Genomic DNA, 18075 nt, shown 5'->3' with positions numbered 1-18075 from the left:
TATTGATAAATTGTATGATAACTCATTTTATAAGCTTGTCTATATTGCCAGCCTTTGCGTCATTGTCATTGGCTAGTCCAAATAATTGTGCGTTGACGGATTATTACACGATTTTTAACAGGGCCAATAATCCCGTATTACATATCTATCATTTTAGACTATGTCATTGGCATACAAAAACTTTCATGCTACTGGTAGACATTAAAGCTTGAGAAATTATGCAAGTGTACAGCATGGTGTAAAACAATGGAAAACGCATTGGCATTCTCTCTGCAGTGCTCTTGTTACATTACGAAAAAATTACAAAACAATTAAAATGATCATAAAAGATTTTAGATTATATAAAAGTTAAATGCATGGAAGGACCATTCTCATTCATCAAGGTTTAATATTGATATATCTAATGCATTAGCAAAGTTACTATTGTTGTCAAATCTCTAGGTTAAGATTCCATACTACTTTTAAAGAATGTTGTTAAATGTTATCAAATTGGTTACGTATTATACGCACATCTGCTCGTGACTTTCAGCGCTTTGATTTCTTGATTGTGTGAGACCTTTACAGCGGCAATACGTGATTCACCGGAAGCTTGCGAAATCGAAAACACATTGACCTACATTTTGTGACAGTAAAGATGGAGACATAGTCAGTGCGAACTTGAGAACAGAAGGATCAAAATGGATATTACTCGTAGTGAAATTGGAATTTGGTTAGGAATTGTTTTTATTGTGACAATGACCGTGCCCTCTGGTAAGTTGTCATTTAAATACCTTCTACATGTAAATAGTTTTGCACATGCATAGTAATTCGGATGAAAGAAATGTTTATTTCAATATTTGAACAATACTATTTTAACTGTTTCAACCCCAGTATCCGTTGTGTTTAATATAAATGCTCGATAGTGTTATTATAAATAAAAAAGAAATGAAAATATTTATAAAATATAGGGCCAACAAAACAACAAATTAAAACCACAAATAGTACAATATATTTTACAAAATAAGATTAATTTAAGAACTTCCTTGTCTTTCAAATAGTATTATTAAGTGGAAGAGACTGCAGAGAATTCTAAAAAGCGAATCAATTAGAATACAGGCATAAATGTGGTCCCTGACATGCTATGCCAGTAGTCATTCTAAAATGCCGTCCAGGCTTTTTTTTTAATGATGGTTCCAGGAACCACCTGGATGTCAGTGGATTTTACCAAATATTTCAAACTTTTATATACAGTATGGTGCATGAACTTGTTGTAAAAAGCATTGATGGTGCATGAACTTGTTGTAAAAAGCATTGATTATAAATATATTAAATTACATAATTTGTCAATGAGATCAGGGCTCTAGCTATCTTCCTGGAAATTTTGTTTAAAAATATTTTCCAGGGCAAAACCCTTACCAGTACATCTGTATACATGTAGCTTTCATTTTTTTGTTGTATAACGAAAATGATAGCGCATTACTGATATGGTCTTAAATTTCTGCTTGATACACCCCAGATTGGGCATACAATATACATGTATGGTTTCAATCTGGGCTGTAATGTTTGGCCTTACTGTTCCACTCCACTACCCTTGACTTAGAGTACAACTACATAGACAATGTGCAAATTGTATTCAGGAACTTTGGAAATGCTTGATCAGTGATGTGGTATTATAAAAGGTGAAGTAAAACGAGACAAGGCAACACAATGGTGCTTTGTTTTCATATGTGCAAAAATACCATAATTCAGTTTTAAAATTAAAATAGTTTAATTCTTTATCTTTCAATATGCTTACAGAGTAGTAGACGCCTTAATAACATAACATTAACTGTAGCAAAATTACACCTAAAGTACTGCTCCTATTATTTTCTTAGCATGTTTGTATCTGTATCTGTTCAGTTACGTAGAAGGACCACTTCTGGCATATTTCTACGGGGGGGGGGGAGGGGTTTTAGTAGTTAGTAGCGCTGTGGGAGAGCTTTTTTAAAGCCCTCGACTGTAGATGTGCACACAGCACTGTCTTCCAGGTGGTTCCAATTTACAAGTGTTTCCACAAAAAATGAATGTTTATACTGTTCAGTGTGAGCAAATGGAATGTTATATGAACGTGTGTTGTTTGAAACATGTCTATCTATTATATTAGAAGTTAAATAATCCGTGTATGCCTTTACTTTTATGCAGCGCTTATTTGATTGTTTAGTTAGGTAAAGATCAGGGTCCACTGCCGGCACCATACCCCCTGCTATCTTGTAGAGCATCACCAGTCTGTTGGATACATGGCGGTCCTGTAGGGGGCTAAGTTCCAGTGTGTTAAGCATTTCTGTCACACAGCCTTCTTCCTTGGTCTTGTAGTTGTTTAGGATGAAGCATGCTCCTAGGCGTTTAATTTTTTCTAGTTTTTCTATATCTTTCTTTAAGTATGGGTCCCATATAATTGAGCCATATTCTAATTGAGATCTTACAAGGCAATAAAGGCAGTTTTCCGGCATTCTAGTGGACAATGTTTCAAGTTACGGCGAAGGAATCCAAGTGTAGAGTTTGCCTTTTTGCAGATGATTGCTATGTGGTTAGACCACCATTAAGTCATTTGAAATAAGTTTGAAATAAGTAATCCAAGGTAATGGTTAGAGTCCACGTGTGTTTCAGTATAGTATTGTCGAGCTCATAAAAGTGGGATGATTACTTTTGACACTTAGAATATAGCATTTTTTAGCATTAAATTTCATGCCCCTTGTGGAGGCCCACTTTTCTAGTTCCGATAAGGCCTAAAAAAATTTTGTTTGGTTAGGGTTACATCCTTTTCAAAAATAGGTAGGGTAGGTAGGCTTTTTTTTTTTTTTTTTTATTAGGCTTTATATAAGAATGTCATTTTCATCATTGGAGAATGGTGTTAAATTTATCTTCTATATAAGCAATTAAGGTTTTAAACTACATATTGAAAAGCAAAAAAAAAAGAAAAATTTTTTTTTTTTTTTTTTTAGTTTTCATTTTTTTTTTCAAACTGACTATATAAACGTTAGGCCTAAGTCTTTCTGGAGTTTAATGTGGTCTGAAGTGTTCTTTATCTGCCGATACAACAAACAATCATCCGCAAAGAGTCGAACCTGTGATTTGACGCTCAAGAGCAGGTCATTTATATGGCAGAGAAACATCAGCGGTCCTAGGACTGTTCCTTGTGGTACTCCTGAGTCTACGTGTATGCTCCTTGAGTTTTCACCTTCCACCAATACATTCATGGACCGGTCTTTCAAGAAAGATGACAACCACGCCAGGAGATGGCCTTTTACCCCGTAAAGCGACATCTTCTGCAGTAGGCGATCATGGGGCACAGTATCGAATGCCTTACTAAAATCAAGCATAGCTATGTCCATTTGATGTTTTTTTTCAAAGTAGTTCAGGAGGTAATGTAAGGTTGCATATCAGGCACAGCATGCTGAAATAATTATGTGTTTCAGTTTGCATTTGGTTGTCATTTCATAGATGTAAAAAAAGCATGAAGTTGCTATGATACCTTCAAATGTTACCATTTCATGATTATATATGATTGGTATCACTGCACCTGCTTGTAATTTTCTAATACTTTAGAACGGAAAACTTAAAAGAAAGGAGATTTTTTTTATGAAAATTTAAAAAAAAAATCCACTCACATGAAGTCTTTGATAATAAAAGCTTGATTTTCATAAAGATTGATTCAGATTTATTGTTGTTTTTACATTTTACCGATGATGTTTTAGTCACAACTTTTTAACAGCCCTCTGAGTATAAAGATTATTTATGTGAAATAATCCCCAAAACAGAAACTTACCAAGAAAAATTAAGAAGAATAAAATATATAAATATAATTCATAATTTAATGACAGATTTTGACAACATAGCTGTGATAATTGTCAACATTCAAATGTTGAAGTTGACCATGGTACTGTTTTACTCGAATTGAACTAAAACTACAGTAGTATATCTTTTCACAATTTTAAGACATTTGTGCTGATGTTATAGCCTAAAGTTGTGTATGTCAATATTCCATTATTATGAATGAATAAGCTTCGAAGGATCTACATGTTAAAACCTCCCCACATCAAAAGGCCAAGCCTCGGACAAGTTTTTGTGGAAAAAGCACTTTGATGTACAAACACTTGTTATAAAAATCATAGACAGTGTATTGGACTTATCAAATTGTGGTTCAGATTACAGTTTTGCAGCCACCTTTTGTATTTTAAACAAAGGTTTTATAATTAGAATAGATCTCAAATTTAACTTCCGGATGTTTCACAATGTTGTATGAATTTAGTACCTGTTCAACTGATAGTTTAATCGCAGAAATGTCTTGCCTCAAATGAAGTGTTAGTTTTGGTGGTGGTGGTGGGGGGAATACCTGTAATTTTTACCATTTTTTACCATGTTTTGTCTTTACAAATGACTGAAGATTTGAAAAAAATATATTATTGTGGCCATGGGCAGTAATGTTGGCCGGTTTAGTTTGGGGTTATTGTACCAAGTAAATGTACAATAGCGGCGGCATTATGTTTCAGGTCAAGGTCAAAAGATATGAGTTTGGTTACACTGTCACTCTATAACTGATAGTTCGGTCATGACATGTTTATAATCTAATTTAAAAGGTAATAAATTGTGAACATTATGATCAATCCCTTATTCACTACATGTAACCAAGTTCTTTAATATTTTAATATCATTTTTATATGCTATACCGTTTATAATATGAATAGGGTATAATATATATATATATATATATATATATATATATATATATATATATATACCATAAATTATTGAAAAATAAGTTAAAAGACTGCTTATACTGACAGTTGACAAATTATTCTAAGAAATCTCATCTCCATTTCATATTAAAGGGACTTGCTCATAATCTGGCACTGAATTTTTTTTTCACGGTAATGCATCTGAAAACACTGATATTATGATTATTTCACTCTTTGATACCAAAATTGCAGAAATAATACAATTAAAGTATTTAAAAATAACCCGATTTAAGTGGGAAGCAAACCGCACCGGTACTGTCAAGAAAAAAAAGAGAAAACCATTAGCTTTACCACTCAACCACAAGGACTTATATTAAGCTTTCCATAATTCAAACATTTATTGAAAATATTGCTAGCATCACTGATAATGTCAATCCTCCAATCACGCTACCGCTTTTTAAATCATGATAGTAACCCTATTCAAAACTGCTGATTTTAAAGGCAGTATTTGAGCATTTATCAACATTTGCTGAAGAGTTCCAGCCTTCAGCATCTTAGTTTCAACACTCCTCAGGCTCATCATATGATTTGCCACACTTTATTCCATAATAAAAAAGAGTCCTTTTCAGTTAATAAAAAAGAGTCCTTTTAAGTTCTTTTCTTGCTGTTTCAGAAAGTGGTGAGGTAAAAGGGTGTCCTAGCCATGTACAAGGCCTGTTTTTCCTGAAGACATTCAAAAAAATGTGTTACATGTTCGTGAATAAAGAGAAACACTGGGATGAAGCTCGATCCCACTGCTGGCGAGATGGCGGTGAGATGGTGGCAATCAAAGACAAGGAAACCATGGACTTTATTAAAGAAACACTGAACTCACGAGAGCTTGGCTGGACGTCTAATGGAGTCTGGAACGGAGCCAGTGACCTCCGCAACAGAGGCTGGGAATGGACAACAGGTAGGATTGTTCACAACTAGCAATAATACACATTCTTTTCATTTAGTATTCTATTAGTATATTTACAACGCAATTATCCATAATTTTCCAGGAGTGATTGAATGGCTACTTGGCTAGGTCAGGAACATAATGAATTTAATGAATCCTTACAGACTAGAATTTCACGTACCAAAAATCGATCCACCTAGGTATTGCAACACAAGATGAATACAAATAAGAGTGCACCTTATTTTTACGCAGGTCTTTTGTGCATAATTGAATTTATCCAATTTAGTAAAAAAATGCCCAGGAAGTAGTTTGCTAAGATTTGCCTTTATGCCTTCCAGGTGAGCCCTTGAGTGGAGGATATGAGTACTGGGCGCCAGGGGAGCCAAGCAAGGTGTTTCAGATATTCTCCTTTGAGAATTGTTGCTGTATGCGCCGCAGTGAGGGCTGGCTCTGGCACGACTACCACTGTCACCTTGATCTCCAGACATACAACTTCATCTGTCAGTTCCGTAAGTGTTATTTTTGTTCCATTTTTAATGATCGAGTGGTAAGCCTATTAGACTCTGAACCAGTCGGTCCCTGGTTTGATCCCCGCTTGGAGCCTTGTCGATGATGTGTACACCTAGTATTGTTGTCATCCTTTGGCTGTATTCAATGAATAATATAGATTTATTATCAATTATTTTATTAAGAGTAGAATCAAAGTGTTTTGCAAGGCCTTTAACAATAATTGACCAATATAATGAATGGAATCACTCAGGCATGTCTAAGGATAAGGATGGAAATATTGAATATGGCACCAGGAATGAAGCAGATATTGAAAGCTCATCATAGATAAGGTGACTTCAATTGCAAAAATTTTTAATCTTTATTTACAAGTTCAAAGGGATCTGTCCAATCTACACGAATAGTACAGAAACTACTGATTCATGTAAAAATGCTACTGGTATGTGTATAAATATAAATATTACTGGTTGGTGTATAAAAATTACTTTCGTTGATTGTTTTTCGTTTTTCGGTCAGAATCAAAATAAACCTTGACATATTTTTCCTCTCCACTGCAGCTGTTATTTGTGTCTTATATCACTTGGTATGAAATATTACAGTCAGGTTCTGAAATGAGATACATGTGGACGTGCACAAACTATAACTAGCTTCTAAACCTCCGTCATTCAAAGTCATGATATTGGTTAATGCCAAATAATTATTTTTATTTTTATTTTAACTCATTTGACTATAATGATTAAACAAAAAATGTGTATGATTTGTGTTCAGATTAGAAATATTTGATATTTTGGTGCTTATTAACTGGGGAATTAGTGGGATGTATTTTTTTAACTGTACACAAATCATTTGATTTCTTTTGTGTTATCATTAAAGTCGAATGAGTTAAGCCTAAAAGCCCATTAGAATTGATATGTTAATTTTGTGAACTATCTAGACTTTGTGACATGAAAATAAGTTGTTAACAAAAATGTCTACCGGGTATGATTGTTTTATGTATATATCATAATTATGTACATATCCATCTGTATTAAATATAAAATATAGACATGACATAATTATATAGTGACTGTGGAGGGAAACTCACAGATAGGAAATCTTAGACTGACTCTCAACCATTTTGGGCTGTTTTAATCTCTTTTTAAGAAAGATTGTCTCTTACTTCCAAGGGTTGCCCCAATGTTAGGAGAGAGTTTTCAATAATTAATTTATTAATCCAAAAATGGAATATTAACCATTACAACTACCATGATTAATCATGATGTGCCTAATGATTTAGAATGTAATATTTATACAACTTGTAATTATTTAACAAGTGTTATTATCCAAGTGTTTGCTACCTTTTTTCTCCATTTACAATCAGTTTTAATTTTGAATACAATGATTGAATACAATGGCCTTTTGGCTTATTTCTGATATACAACCATGTGTTTTGTACAATTATCAATCCCTATGTGACGCCCTTATTAATGGTCCAGTATGTTAAATAGAAAAAGCCATATCCATTTATTTGTTTGAGGTGTTTGTTTAACAGTTTAAATATTTAAATCTGCATGGTTCAGGCCTTTAATGATCAGGACTTATTTTCCTTATTAAGATTAATTAAGAGAGCCATTTTGCAAAAAAAACACAACAGGTTTAGCAGTTTTACTGTACCGAATAAGATAGTAAATTTTTGATTGTACCGAATAAGATAGTAAATAGATAACCTTTAAAGACATTATCTGAATATCAATCTAATCCCTATTTTAATTGACAGTGCAGTACTTTTTACCAGTATATTATAGCATGAGTAAGAACACAATTTTTACTACCCTATTCATTATAGATAGAATGCGTAGGACTTGGCCTTTTGCCTGGAAGTTGGCCAAATATTCCTCGGAACAATCAGAAAATCAGATATTGATGGTGTCTGCTGGGATATTTACGTGACTAATACTGACTAAGTAGTGGCATCGATAATTACATTCTAGAAATAATTGGTGACCAATATAAATAAAAGTAGAAAAAACGCCATCAGGGCAATTTCTCAGAATGTTGATATTTCAAAAGAGAAACTAATCCATCAAGTTTTAGTAATGATTCACTTTGGTATGACTTGTCTTTATAATGAAAATAAGGATTTATAATAGAGCTACAGTTAACTATGTCCCCATTGGCAATATCTTTAGAAGCTGATCTAATTTCTTGATGATAGACATGAAAGTGCAGCTTAGTCAACAAAGTAATGTTAAATGTAACTGGGGCCTAAAAAAATAATTGTTTGGTTAGGGTTACATCCTTTTCAAAAATAGGTAGGGTAGGAAGGCTTTTTTTTATTTTTTTTTTAGGCTTTATATAAGAATGTCATTTTCATCATCGGAGAATGGTGTTAAAGTTATCTTCTATATAAGCATTTAAGGTTTTAAACTTCATATTGAAAAATATTTGTTTAGTTTTTCATTTTTTTTTTTTCAAACTGACTATAAAAACGGTAGGGTCGGCGCCTATTCCGTAGGTAGGGTCGGGTAACCCGAACCAAATGTATTTTTTTTTAGGCCTGGGCTATGAATACAATAATTTCTTCCTTAAAAGTTTTGCCTTGCACCTTTGACACTGACTGATAATTGCTTCTTGCCCTGTAATACTTGGTAACTACTAATGGTGGCTTCTACATTTAATATTACTTTAAAAAACACACTAGTACATTTCCTTCAAATTATTGCATGACAAAATTTATACTCCAACATTTAAACCTTACTTGACATGGAGTATATCATTATGTTTGTATGTACCCCAGCGTGTACACTTGTATACTAAATGTTGGTATGTTGTTACAGCCCTGCAGGAGGAGACAAGCGTGGGAGAGCAGCTGGTCATTACAGGCGCCCCCATGGTCAATTATGTCGATAACAAAGGTAACAATCCAACTCTAACACTGGCCACTCCTGTTGCCTGATTGGCTAGTTAAGCTTCTGAAATGAGCATTTTTTGCTTGGATCTCTAAAATTAATGGTATACTAACAACTATCTTCTGCTGCCATTTTTTGTGGCATTAAGTTGTCATAAGGCCTGTTATTTTATATAATTATATATTTTAGTTTGAGACTCTTATATTATGACATCAATAGAGAAATGAAGTTCTATCAACACAAAAAATATGCCATTTTTTCAATGATCTAATATTTATTTATATTGCATACATGTATAATAAAGTAAAGTAAACTGCTGATGTGTAATTCATGTAATCTTAGCATGTTAAAATAATATTCCTGGGTGTTATATTTCAGTGACGATTATAGGACTGATTATTGCTGGCTGTCTCATTCTGCTGATAATGGGCTCAATCATATACTGTCTACATAGAAAACAGTGAGTATCTTGGTGATGTAGAGTGGCCAAAACCTCACCGCAGGCAAGGTCTATGTCAAATTTCATTGATGTCTTTCAAGTACAGTAACTTGATACTGGAACAGAAATGCTAAGTACATTTGACATGAGCATAGCAAGGCAATTCAGATAGGGATCCATTAGTGGGGCTCTGATTTTAGGATTGATTTTGTATTTTCAGACAGTCCTTTGTTGTTAGAATAAACCCTCATGGAGTCTGACATGCAACATATCACTGTGTACAGATGTATGTTATGAAATATAGCAATAAACTGAAGCAATGGCAATGATGTACCACTATGATAAATGAACTGGAAAAAAATCTGATCATGTGTGGAATGTGCACTGATTTTTAATTGATGTAATTGAATGGGAAATGTAAACTAATGAAATACAATGTAAACTAATGAAATGGTACAGTTAAGAGCCAAACTGATTTGTCATCCTCTACTCTACTAATGCTGATAAGCCCATCTCTCTCTGGATGAAGCCATCATGTGCAGACCAGATAATACTGTTACATGTTTCTGCCGGAATGTGTGGTGCATGATCCAGGGCACCGAGTTGAAAGAATTTATTCACCATCCCACCTGATATTTTTTTTGTTCAAGATTTTCAATTCATTAAACATGCCAGAATTAATTGAATCATTTTGTTGGTTAATGAAGAAACTTGATGTTGCATGTAGCTGTTTGATCTATGTGGGTAGGGATCTTTGATTTTCTTTCTCACTAATGAGAGTTATTGTCTGTATAATTGGTTTCTTTTGTTAGGCAATAAAAAAATGTAACTTGATGAGATCTTTGAGATGTTCTGTTGGTATAGTGGAGGACTTCTGTGGTTTACACAAACTCAGGTTTATCTGGCGTGGGTCAGGTTGTCTTGTGGTGGGTAAATCGTATCTTGTGGGTGTAAGGGTCGTGTAAGGGTCGACAAACATTTTTTTTTGGCATGATACTGAAGGTGGCTTCCTGTTCTGGTGTTATACTACTCCTACATCAAAGAATTTATTAAAATATTTTTTGCTAAAAAAATCATGTTATAATGTTACTTAAGTAACTTAAAAAACTAATCTTTCCCTTTGCTTGCCATTTTAAACATTGTAAGTATAAAAGTTTACTGATATTTCAAAATGTCATAAGACCGGATTTCCACTTTTCACACGTGTTTATCATCAGGCACCAATGTCTGTGATGTTTTAATTCAGACTTGGCAAAAGTATATAACAGTAGGTGGGGAAAATTCTGCTGAGAGAAATGGAGACTCACGATTGTCGAGAGTTTTTTACAAGAATGTCTGATTGTGTGAAAAGCAGTTTTTGAGCTTCTATCTTGATGTTTAATTTTGGCATCAAACTCTCACGACATGTTGAAAATGGTCTAGTTACTTGAGAAAAACAACTCTAGGTTTCCAACAGCTTACATTGATTATGGATTTGTGGTAATATGTTGTCGTTCAAATACCCACAAATTATTCTCATGCTAGATGCTCTTCATAAATCTTGGGGAAATTGAACTTGAGTGCTTTTCAAGTCGAAGGAAGACATTAAACATAACATTTAAAGTACAACCTACATGTAGCTGATGTGATGCAAAACAGGACACAAAATTGTTCCGAAGACAATCCCTTGAAAACTGTTATTAAAGCCGTAATAGTTGACAGTCCTCGGAAATCAATATGGCACTTTCATTAATGATCACGTATCAGAGTGCAGGTTATATAGTATGTTAAATGAAGCACAGGAAATTTCACTTGTGCGCTCTAGAGGGTGTTTTGTTATTCTCCTGCGGAATGTTAAATTATTTAATCAAGTATTTACTTTTGGTTAATTTGTGACATTCCTTTGGCCATTGTTTTGCAAAGTTATATTAATATTTTGGTGTCAGAAAGTTCATTAGACCATTAAACAAAGTACAATTTTTCAATAAAATAATAGAATTTCACTATGTTTAGACCTTCCCAGCCATTCATGTGAGAATTGTGAATACTGACCCAAATATTTTTATTTTAATGTTGCTAGCTAGAACATTCGAAAATGAAAAAGATTCTTGTCATGGATTGAGAAAGTTTGTATTTCTGAGAAATCTGGTCTGTTCAAGAGGGTTGTGGTGAATGCAAAACAATTTTAAGTGCCATTAAATACAGTTGCAGATAGAACTATTTGCTTTCAGCCATCATTTTTACTTTAATGTTGATATTGAAGCAGACCGGCAGGGGAATAAATTAGGAAGGAGTTGTTGCATACACCCACGTTCAGATAAACAATCTGCATTCCAGTGCATCAAGGGCTATAGGGTTTTATAGACCTGTTCCTTGTCACACGCCTTCCCTCTCCCTCTCTCGGCCACTTTGTGTGGGTGGTATTTCATAAATATTACATGGAATCAAATCAGTGTCTGAACTGTCTTGAAATTTGAGATGCTGTTTTTCTCCCAGTGGTGTGTATAATGTTGTGAAGATCTAGTTATGAGATATAACTTTCAAGTTTCAAGGCTTCCACATTAATGTAAACAAGCGCACATGCAACAACAGGATTGATGTAAAATCAGGCGCCATCACAGTGACAAGTGTCCTTGACTTGAGAGCTAGTTTAAAAGAGCCATTTATCGAGCCTTTTACAAAGATATAACATTTGATATTTCTAGATTACAGAGCTTTAAATGTCAGTGTTAAATTTTTGCACATTCCAGCTTGTCATTTCAACATAAATGCTGCTCAGATTCAGTTATATATCATAAAATTATGGGATAAAAACTACAACGTAAAAACTTGTTCACTGGCATCCTGTTTTACCACTTGAATTATTTGATAAATATTGGACATTATCTTTATTACATTACATCAATAAATGCAGTTTTATCCCCTCTTTTGTAAATATTAAATTGTGTTATGAAAGTGATGGGGAATACTCTTTTATACAATTCTAGCTTGTATATATATTGAAACATTCACACACATCAACATCCCCATTCTGTACCATGTGCACTGTTTAAGCCTTTTTGTGTTCCCTGTAAAGGTGACATATAGAGGCGGCAGTGGCGCCCCGTTTTCACTTGTCCGGGGTATATCTCGTAAACTTTTAGTGGTATCAACTTGAAATTTCATATGTACATAGATCTCATTGTGGGCAAGTGCAGAACACAAGAACTGTTACTCTTGCTTCCATATTTTTAGTTATTGCCCTTTGTTAATTTTCATAAAGTTTAAAAAAGCTTAAAATTTTGTCCTGGGCATATTTTGAAGAATATAAGAGATCTATATCAACTTTAAACTTCATACATGTAGCTAGATAGATCTTATTGAGGGCAAGTGCAGTGCACAAGAACCATAACTTGCTTTCATATTTTTAGAGTTTTTGCGCTTTGTTAATTTTCGTTGTTAAATTTTGTCCGACTTAACGTTTTTACCTTCAGTTCAAATGCCACCCATATTTGAAATTTAAATGGCAACATCATTGTCTATAAATGAAGAAAATGCTAATCCAACAGCTATAATGTCAACAGTAAATAATTCGTCAGGCGACACATCCGACTCCTGGAGTTCTAGTATTGTTAAAACAATCATCAAAGTACCAAAAGGTCAATTCCTGTTCGTGATTGTTTTCTTGGGAATAAGAATACCTTAATTAATATAATCATCAAACATTTTGATACATCGCCAAAAACTTAATAAACTGAATAAAAATACTTTGTATTTTTGAATGGCCCTGCTATATATATATAAAATTAAGGCAACCCAATTTACCTGTCTTATAGTCGAGGAAATACAGTAATATATGATACAGCTTACTGTTATTATCACTTAGCACTGCCCTTAACATTAAAACAGTCTTATGAATAAAATACTAGCGCAAACCCCATGTTCACCGGTCATTGCTGATATTTTTTAATATTTTTCAGTGAGCACCAAAAGCGACGTTACAACCAACATATTGTCCAGTACCAGGCATCCAGCCCTCCCCAGAGAGGCATTGCCACCATTATACAGGGCCCTCCTCGTCCTGGCCCAGAGAATCCAAACCCCATCCACACACACCTCACCAATGGGAATGGGGTATCGCCTGTGCGACCGGTCAGCAATATTTACCTGGAGCCTTCAGAAGTGGCCGGACCAAGTGCTCCCCAGTCTCCTCCAGTGTATGATGAAGTGGGAAAAATAAGAACTGCTGTGGTCAGCCATGTAACTGATGGTGGTGGGTCTCAGATAGGGGACCAGAGTGCCCCGGATGTGCGGGATGAAACTTCACCATTGTTGAGTATTGGCGGGGCGGCGTCTGCTGGTGACTTAGCAGGTGAAGCGGGGGCCAGTGTGGGTAACGGTGTTTACCATAGAGAAAATGATGAGTATGTGGACATGCGCTCAACAGGCAGTAGAGATAGTGGTTTGGCGAGCCTCAACATGGGCACGCGGGCTAGCGAGGAGAATCTTAAGGGGAGTGGGGCTACGGGGAGTGCACACGAGCCACGTATGGAGAATATTTACACTTCCCCAATGACTGTTAGTGACTATGTGAAACAAAATGGAAAAAGTGTTCATGGAAATAATTCCAATGGTTTACAGCAAGTTGTTCCGGAAAAGAGAACTAAGGAGCCTGAAATTCATATTTACTGTAACAGTCTAGATGTGTTGACAAATGATTGTCAGATGGGTCGGCCTTTACCGCCTGTGCCAGCAAAACACTAAGCTGACTAATATCTTTTTGTGTTTCAACTTTTATTAAAAATGATTATTTTGTTTCTTCGGACATGGTGTTGCTGTGAATGACTTGAACAGTGAACTAACCAAATGCTTTTTTAAACATATTAATGATTATAGCTGTAGACATTATATAGTTTTTCTTCTCGGGCATCTATGGTGCCCTTGGAGCTAAATTTTAGGGAAAAATGTTGCATGTAGTAACAGCAAATTTAGAGGTTAGACAAATAAAGGGTAGGGTTTTTAGTCAGGTTTTAAAAAGGGCAGGGTGCTAAGGGCACATTGTATGAGGCTCTGAAGAACTGAAATATTTTTAACTTTAATTCAAGTATTTTTTTAAATTTCCAAATGCAAATATGGAAATGTTTAATTTTTTAAACATGAATTACATTTTTAAACCAAACTTCAGAATTACTTGCTAATCTTAATGAAGGCAAAAGGGAACAGTATAGCAACCTTTTAAAACCCTATATTTGAGGGCTTTAGGAGTAATTGAGGGCCGTACTTAGTGTATGTATCATGCAATATGATAGTACCTAAGATGAGAAATAATGTTGTGATATGTTGTTTAATCAGTATATGGTTAATTGTATTTTAAATAAATATAAATCAGATAAAAGTGAAAGTAACGTAACATGTTCTAGACGCATAGTATTCAGTGTTTTTTAAGAAATCTTTTAAGGATGCTTTAAACTGTACATATATTAAAAATTCTTTATTTTAAAAATTTATGATCTTATGTGTTACCTTGTACTGCAAATTTTACATCTCATTAGCAAATATTTTAATTGTTAAGGACATGTATGAACTTTTTTTATGCCCCAAAAGTTGGGCATATTGAAATCGCACTGTCCATCTGTCTGTCTGTTGTGTTTAGTGTGTCTGGACTTTAACTTTGTCATGCAGTAATGAATTTTAACATCACTTGGCACATATGTTCAGTTCATAAAGGTGATGTGTCGCGCTGTACATAAAAGCGATGTTGGCTTTCAAGACCCATGTCTGTACCTCAAAGGTCAATGTCACAATTACAAGTTTATCATTATGGAATGCTGCAAATATGCACATGTGTTTAGGACATTAAAGCAATGTATCGGATGTAAGACCCACTTCACCTACCTTAAGCTTCAAGGTCACACTTTGAGTTTAATCATTGGAATGCTGGTTATATGTATATAGATAGAGTCTTCGTGTCAGGGCTGTACAGTTGTAATGCACAGAGGGTTTTTAACATCTTGACCCACTGTCCTTCCTCAAAGTGCAAGGTCACGCGAAAAGATTAATCATTATAGAATTCTGCATGTTTGCAGAAAGAGTATAGTTGAGTATGTCCGGGCTGTAACTTTGTCATGCATTGAAGGATTTTGAAATTACTTAGCACATGATTGTGTTCGATACATTGATATTACGTGTTGGGTGAAAGACACACATCCGAACCTCTTACTCCTTCACGACCTACACTTGAGGCCAATCATCGTGGGTTCTGGCATATGCTTATAGTTTATTCTTCCTGAATGTAGGCATATTAGCAATTTCATAATCCATTGAACAGGATGGCACTTCGGGGGCTTTCATCACTTACTGTGACAGCATTTGTTTTAGAATATTATATAAAAAATGATATGGTACATAATTATATTAAAATTTATTGAATATTGTTTGTATGATGACAAAACTATGACAAGACTCTGAGAAAATGGCTTAATTATTACGAAAATTATTAAGTTGGTATACTTGGGTACAGGGCACAACTATAATATCAATTTCTTTTTGAATATTTGTTCACATATCCAAAGTTAAAGGTAGCAATAAGTATGATTTATCGTTGAACAAGTGGGTCAAAATAAAATAATATAAAAATAATATATAGTTCAAAAGATTTTTTTGATTTATTAAATTGTAAATCCTTCTCATCTCGTGGAGTTAAGTTGATTATTACTTATGTAATCACATATATGGTTAGATTAGGCAGACATTCTTGTTGAATGTGTTTATTTTGCACTTAACATAATTTGCGGACTCTTCAGATGTCAATGCCCTTTTGTGTTGCATGCTTATTTTTCTGTACTAAAGAAGACTGTATAATGGCAATTGAATTTCCTTGTTTAATGAGGTTCTAGAAGTCTGCTGGATTTGATAATTTCTTCTCCCTCAGTTAAACACAAATCTTCGTAAAAAAATAGAAAATTATTTTGTGTTAATATGAATGATGTACAGAATTTAAGAAGATTTAGTTTTTAAACTGTGGATGTGAACTTCAATTATATAGTTCATCCTCGCTGACATTTGTCTCAATATATTCTGCTCAGTTTGTGCCTTGCATATATGAATATGATGACATTTACAGCGTTTGGTACTGGTATTGTATCATTATAACATTAAACAGGTTTTCCGCTGTTATTGTTATTACCTTATTGTTTTGGCTGGATCCAAGTTGAACCGATATATTTATGACATGGAGTTGGCCAGTAAATTAAATTAGGTTAATAATAAGAAGTATTCTGGTAACTAAAAATATGAGTATTAGAAACTTTAAGTGCCATTCATTGACCTCCTAGCAATAGCATTCAGGCAGTTATTTTTCATGAAAACAACAACAATTTTGAGTTGTTCTAGTCCTTCACCAAGTATTCTATATATATATAATATAATATATGGGAAAACAGTAATCAGATTGTGTGTACATTCAGATTGTGAATGAACTCAATCCACTTTGTCTTTGAAACTGTTATTGTTATATGCATCAATCATTCATAGAGTGAAAACTACAGGGGCAAGTCCAGTAGTCAATAATTCAAATATAAACCCTGTTTAGGGGCAATGATCCAAATGACACTTTATGTGAGACACAAATGCCACCTTATTTTCATCATGTTTGATTTTATTTCAGGTTTTTGTAGAGCTGGATGAATTACTTGCCAAATTCCTGAAAAAAACCCAGTTCAAATATATTTTTGGTATAGGTTATCAGAAGAGCGATGTTGATACAATCAGCCAAGTTCTCAGTTATTAAGAATCATTTCTGTTGTATTTGTTATTTGACTTGATAATATAAAAAAATAATATGAACACATTGTTGTTTTTTAAAAAATTTATGTCTAAATTTTATAATTCTAGAATGTTTGTGAATGTTTGCCATCTACTGATAGTATTATTGTTAAGATAAATTATGTGTCATATGGTTCTACTGTAGTAAATCAAAGTTTCTGCAAATATTCCATGGTTAGTTTTAAATATGTATAGAAACTTTATACTTTTTCATGTACATGTGTAAGCTGCATTATATAAACAGCATGTTGAATATTGTTGATTTTTGACATTACCAAATAGCTGTTTGAAATAAAATAGTCATAACAATTGCCTTGACTTGAACTATTTTGATATTCTACCTGAACTTGAATGGATTTTCTGTATGATGGCTTATAATGATGCAGTAAAGATGAAAGCCAAAATAAATATGGCCATAAACTTTGTAACACTGCATTTTGGTGATTAAAGTAGTAAGAAATTGGACAAAATTGACATTTCAAGAGCCATTACTTTTCAGAGACTGGAGCAACACCGGATGTTATGGTCTGAAATACATGTACAATGCCCTCACACATTGAAACCAAGTTTGGTAAACATTGGATTTAATGGCTAAAGTTAGAAAGCTGCATCCAATTTGTCAAAACAACTTGATATGTCCCTTTTAACAGGCTCAGCATGCTGTTTTTGATTTGGTATAAATTTTGTTATATTCTCATTTTTTTACGAGTTTTAAGGCTTTGAAAGTAAATAATAATTGAGTTAAATACTTGCTTTTTCATAAAATCATATCTGTTTTAAAGATACTTGAGTAAGTTACGCTGTTCGAGAAATTGGGCCAGATCT

At 33.9% G+C, this 18075-nt stretch overlaps 1 protein-coding gene across 1 annotated transcript; it reads left to right on the top strand.

Moving 5' to 3' along the window:
• Positions 1-612: 612 nt before the first annotated feature.
• LOC128212962 (uncharacterized) lies at positions 613-17561 on the top strand. Its single transcript, XM_052918381.1, has 6 exons — positions 613-750; positions 5368-5646; positions 5973-6143; positions 8958-9035; positions 9408-9489; positions 13407-17561. The coding sequence occupies exons 1-6, from the start codon at positions 678-680 to the stop codon at positions 14188-14190; spliced, it is 1467 nt and encodes a 488-aa protein (XP_052774341.1). The 5' UTR covers positions 613-677; the 3' UTR covers positions 14191-17561.
• The last annotated feature ends 514 nt before the right edge of the window (positions 17562-18075 follow it).

The sequence above is a fragment of the Mya arenaria genome, chromosome 2 (genome assembly GCF_026914265.1).
Source record: "Mya arenaria isolate MELC-2E11 chromosome 2, ASM2691426v1".
Taxonomy (NCBI): Eukaryota; Metazoa; Mollusca; class Bivalvia; order Myida; family Myidae; genus Mya; species Mya arenaria.
This window is presented reverse-complemented; position numbering and strand designations above follow the sequence as displayed.

Coding starts and splice junctions, on each gene's coding strand:
- LOC128212962 (XM_052918381.1), top strand. CDS start 678: ATGGATATTACTCGTAGTGAAATTGGAATTTGGTTAGGAATTGTTTTT. Junction 5,647..5,972: donor AGGCTGGGAATGGACAACAG/GTAGGATTGTTC, acceptor TATGCCTTCCAG/GTGAGCCCTTGAGTGGAGGA. Junction 9,490..13,406: donor TACTGTCTACATAGAAAACA/GTGAGTATCTTG, acceptor AATATTTTTCAG/TGAGCACCAAAAGCGACGTT.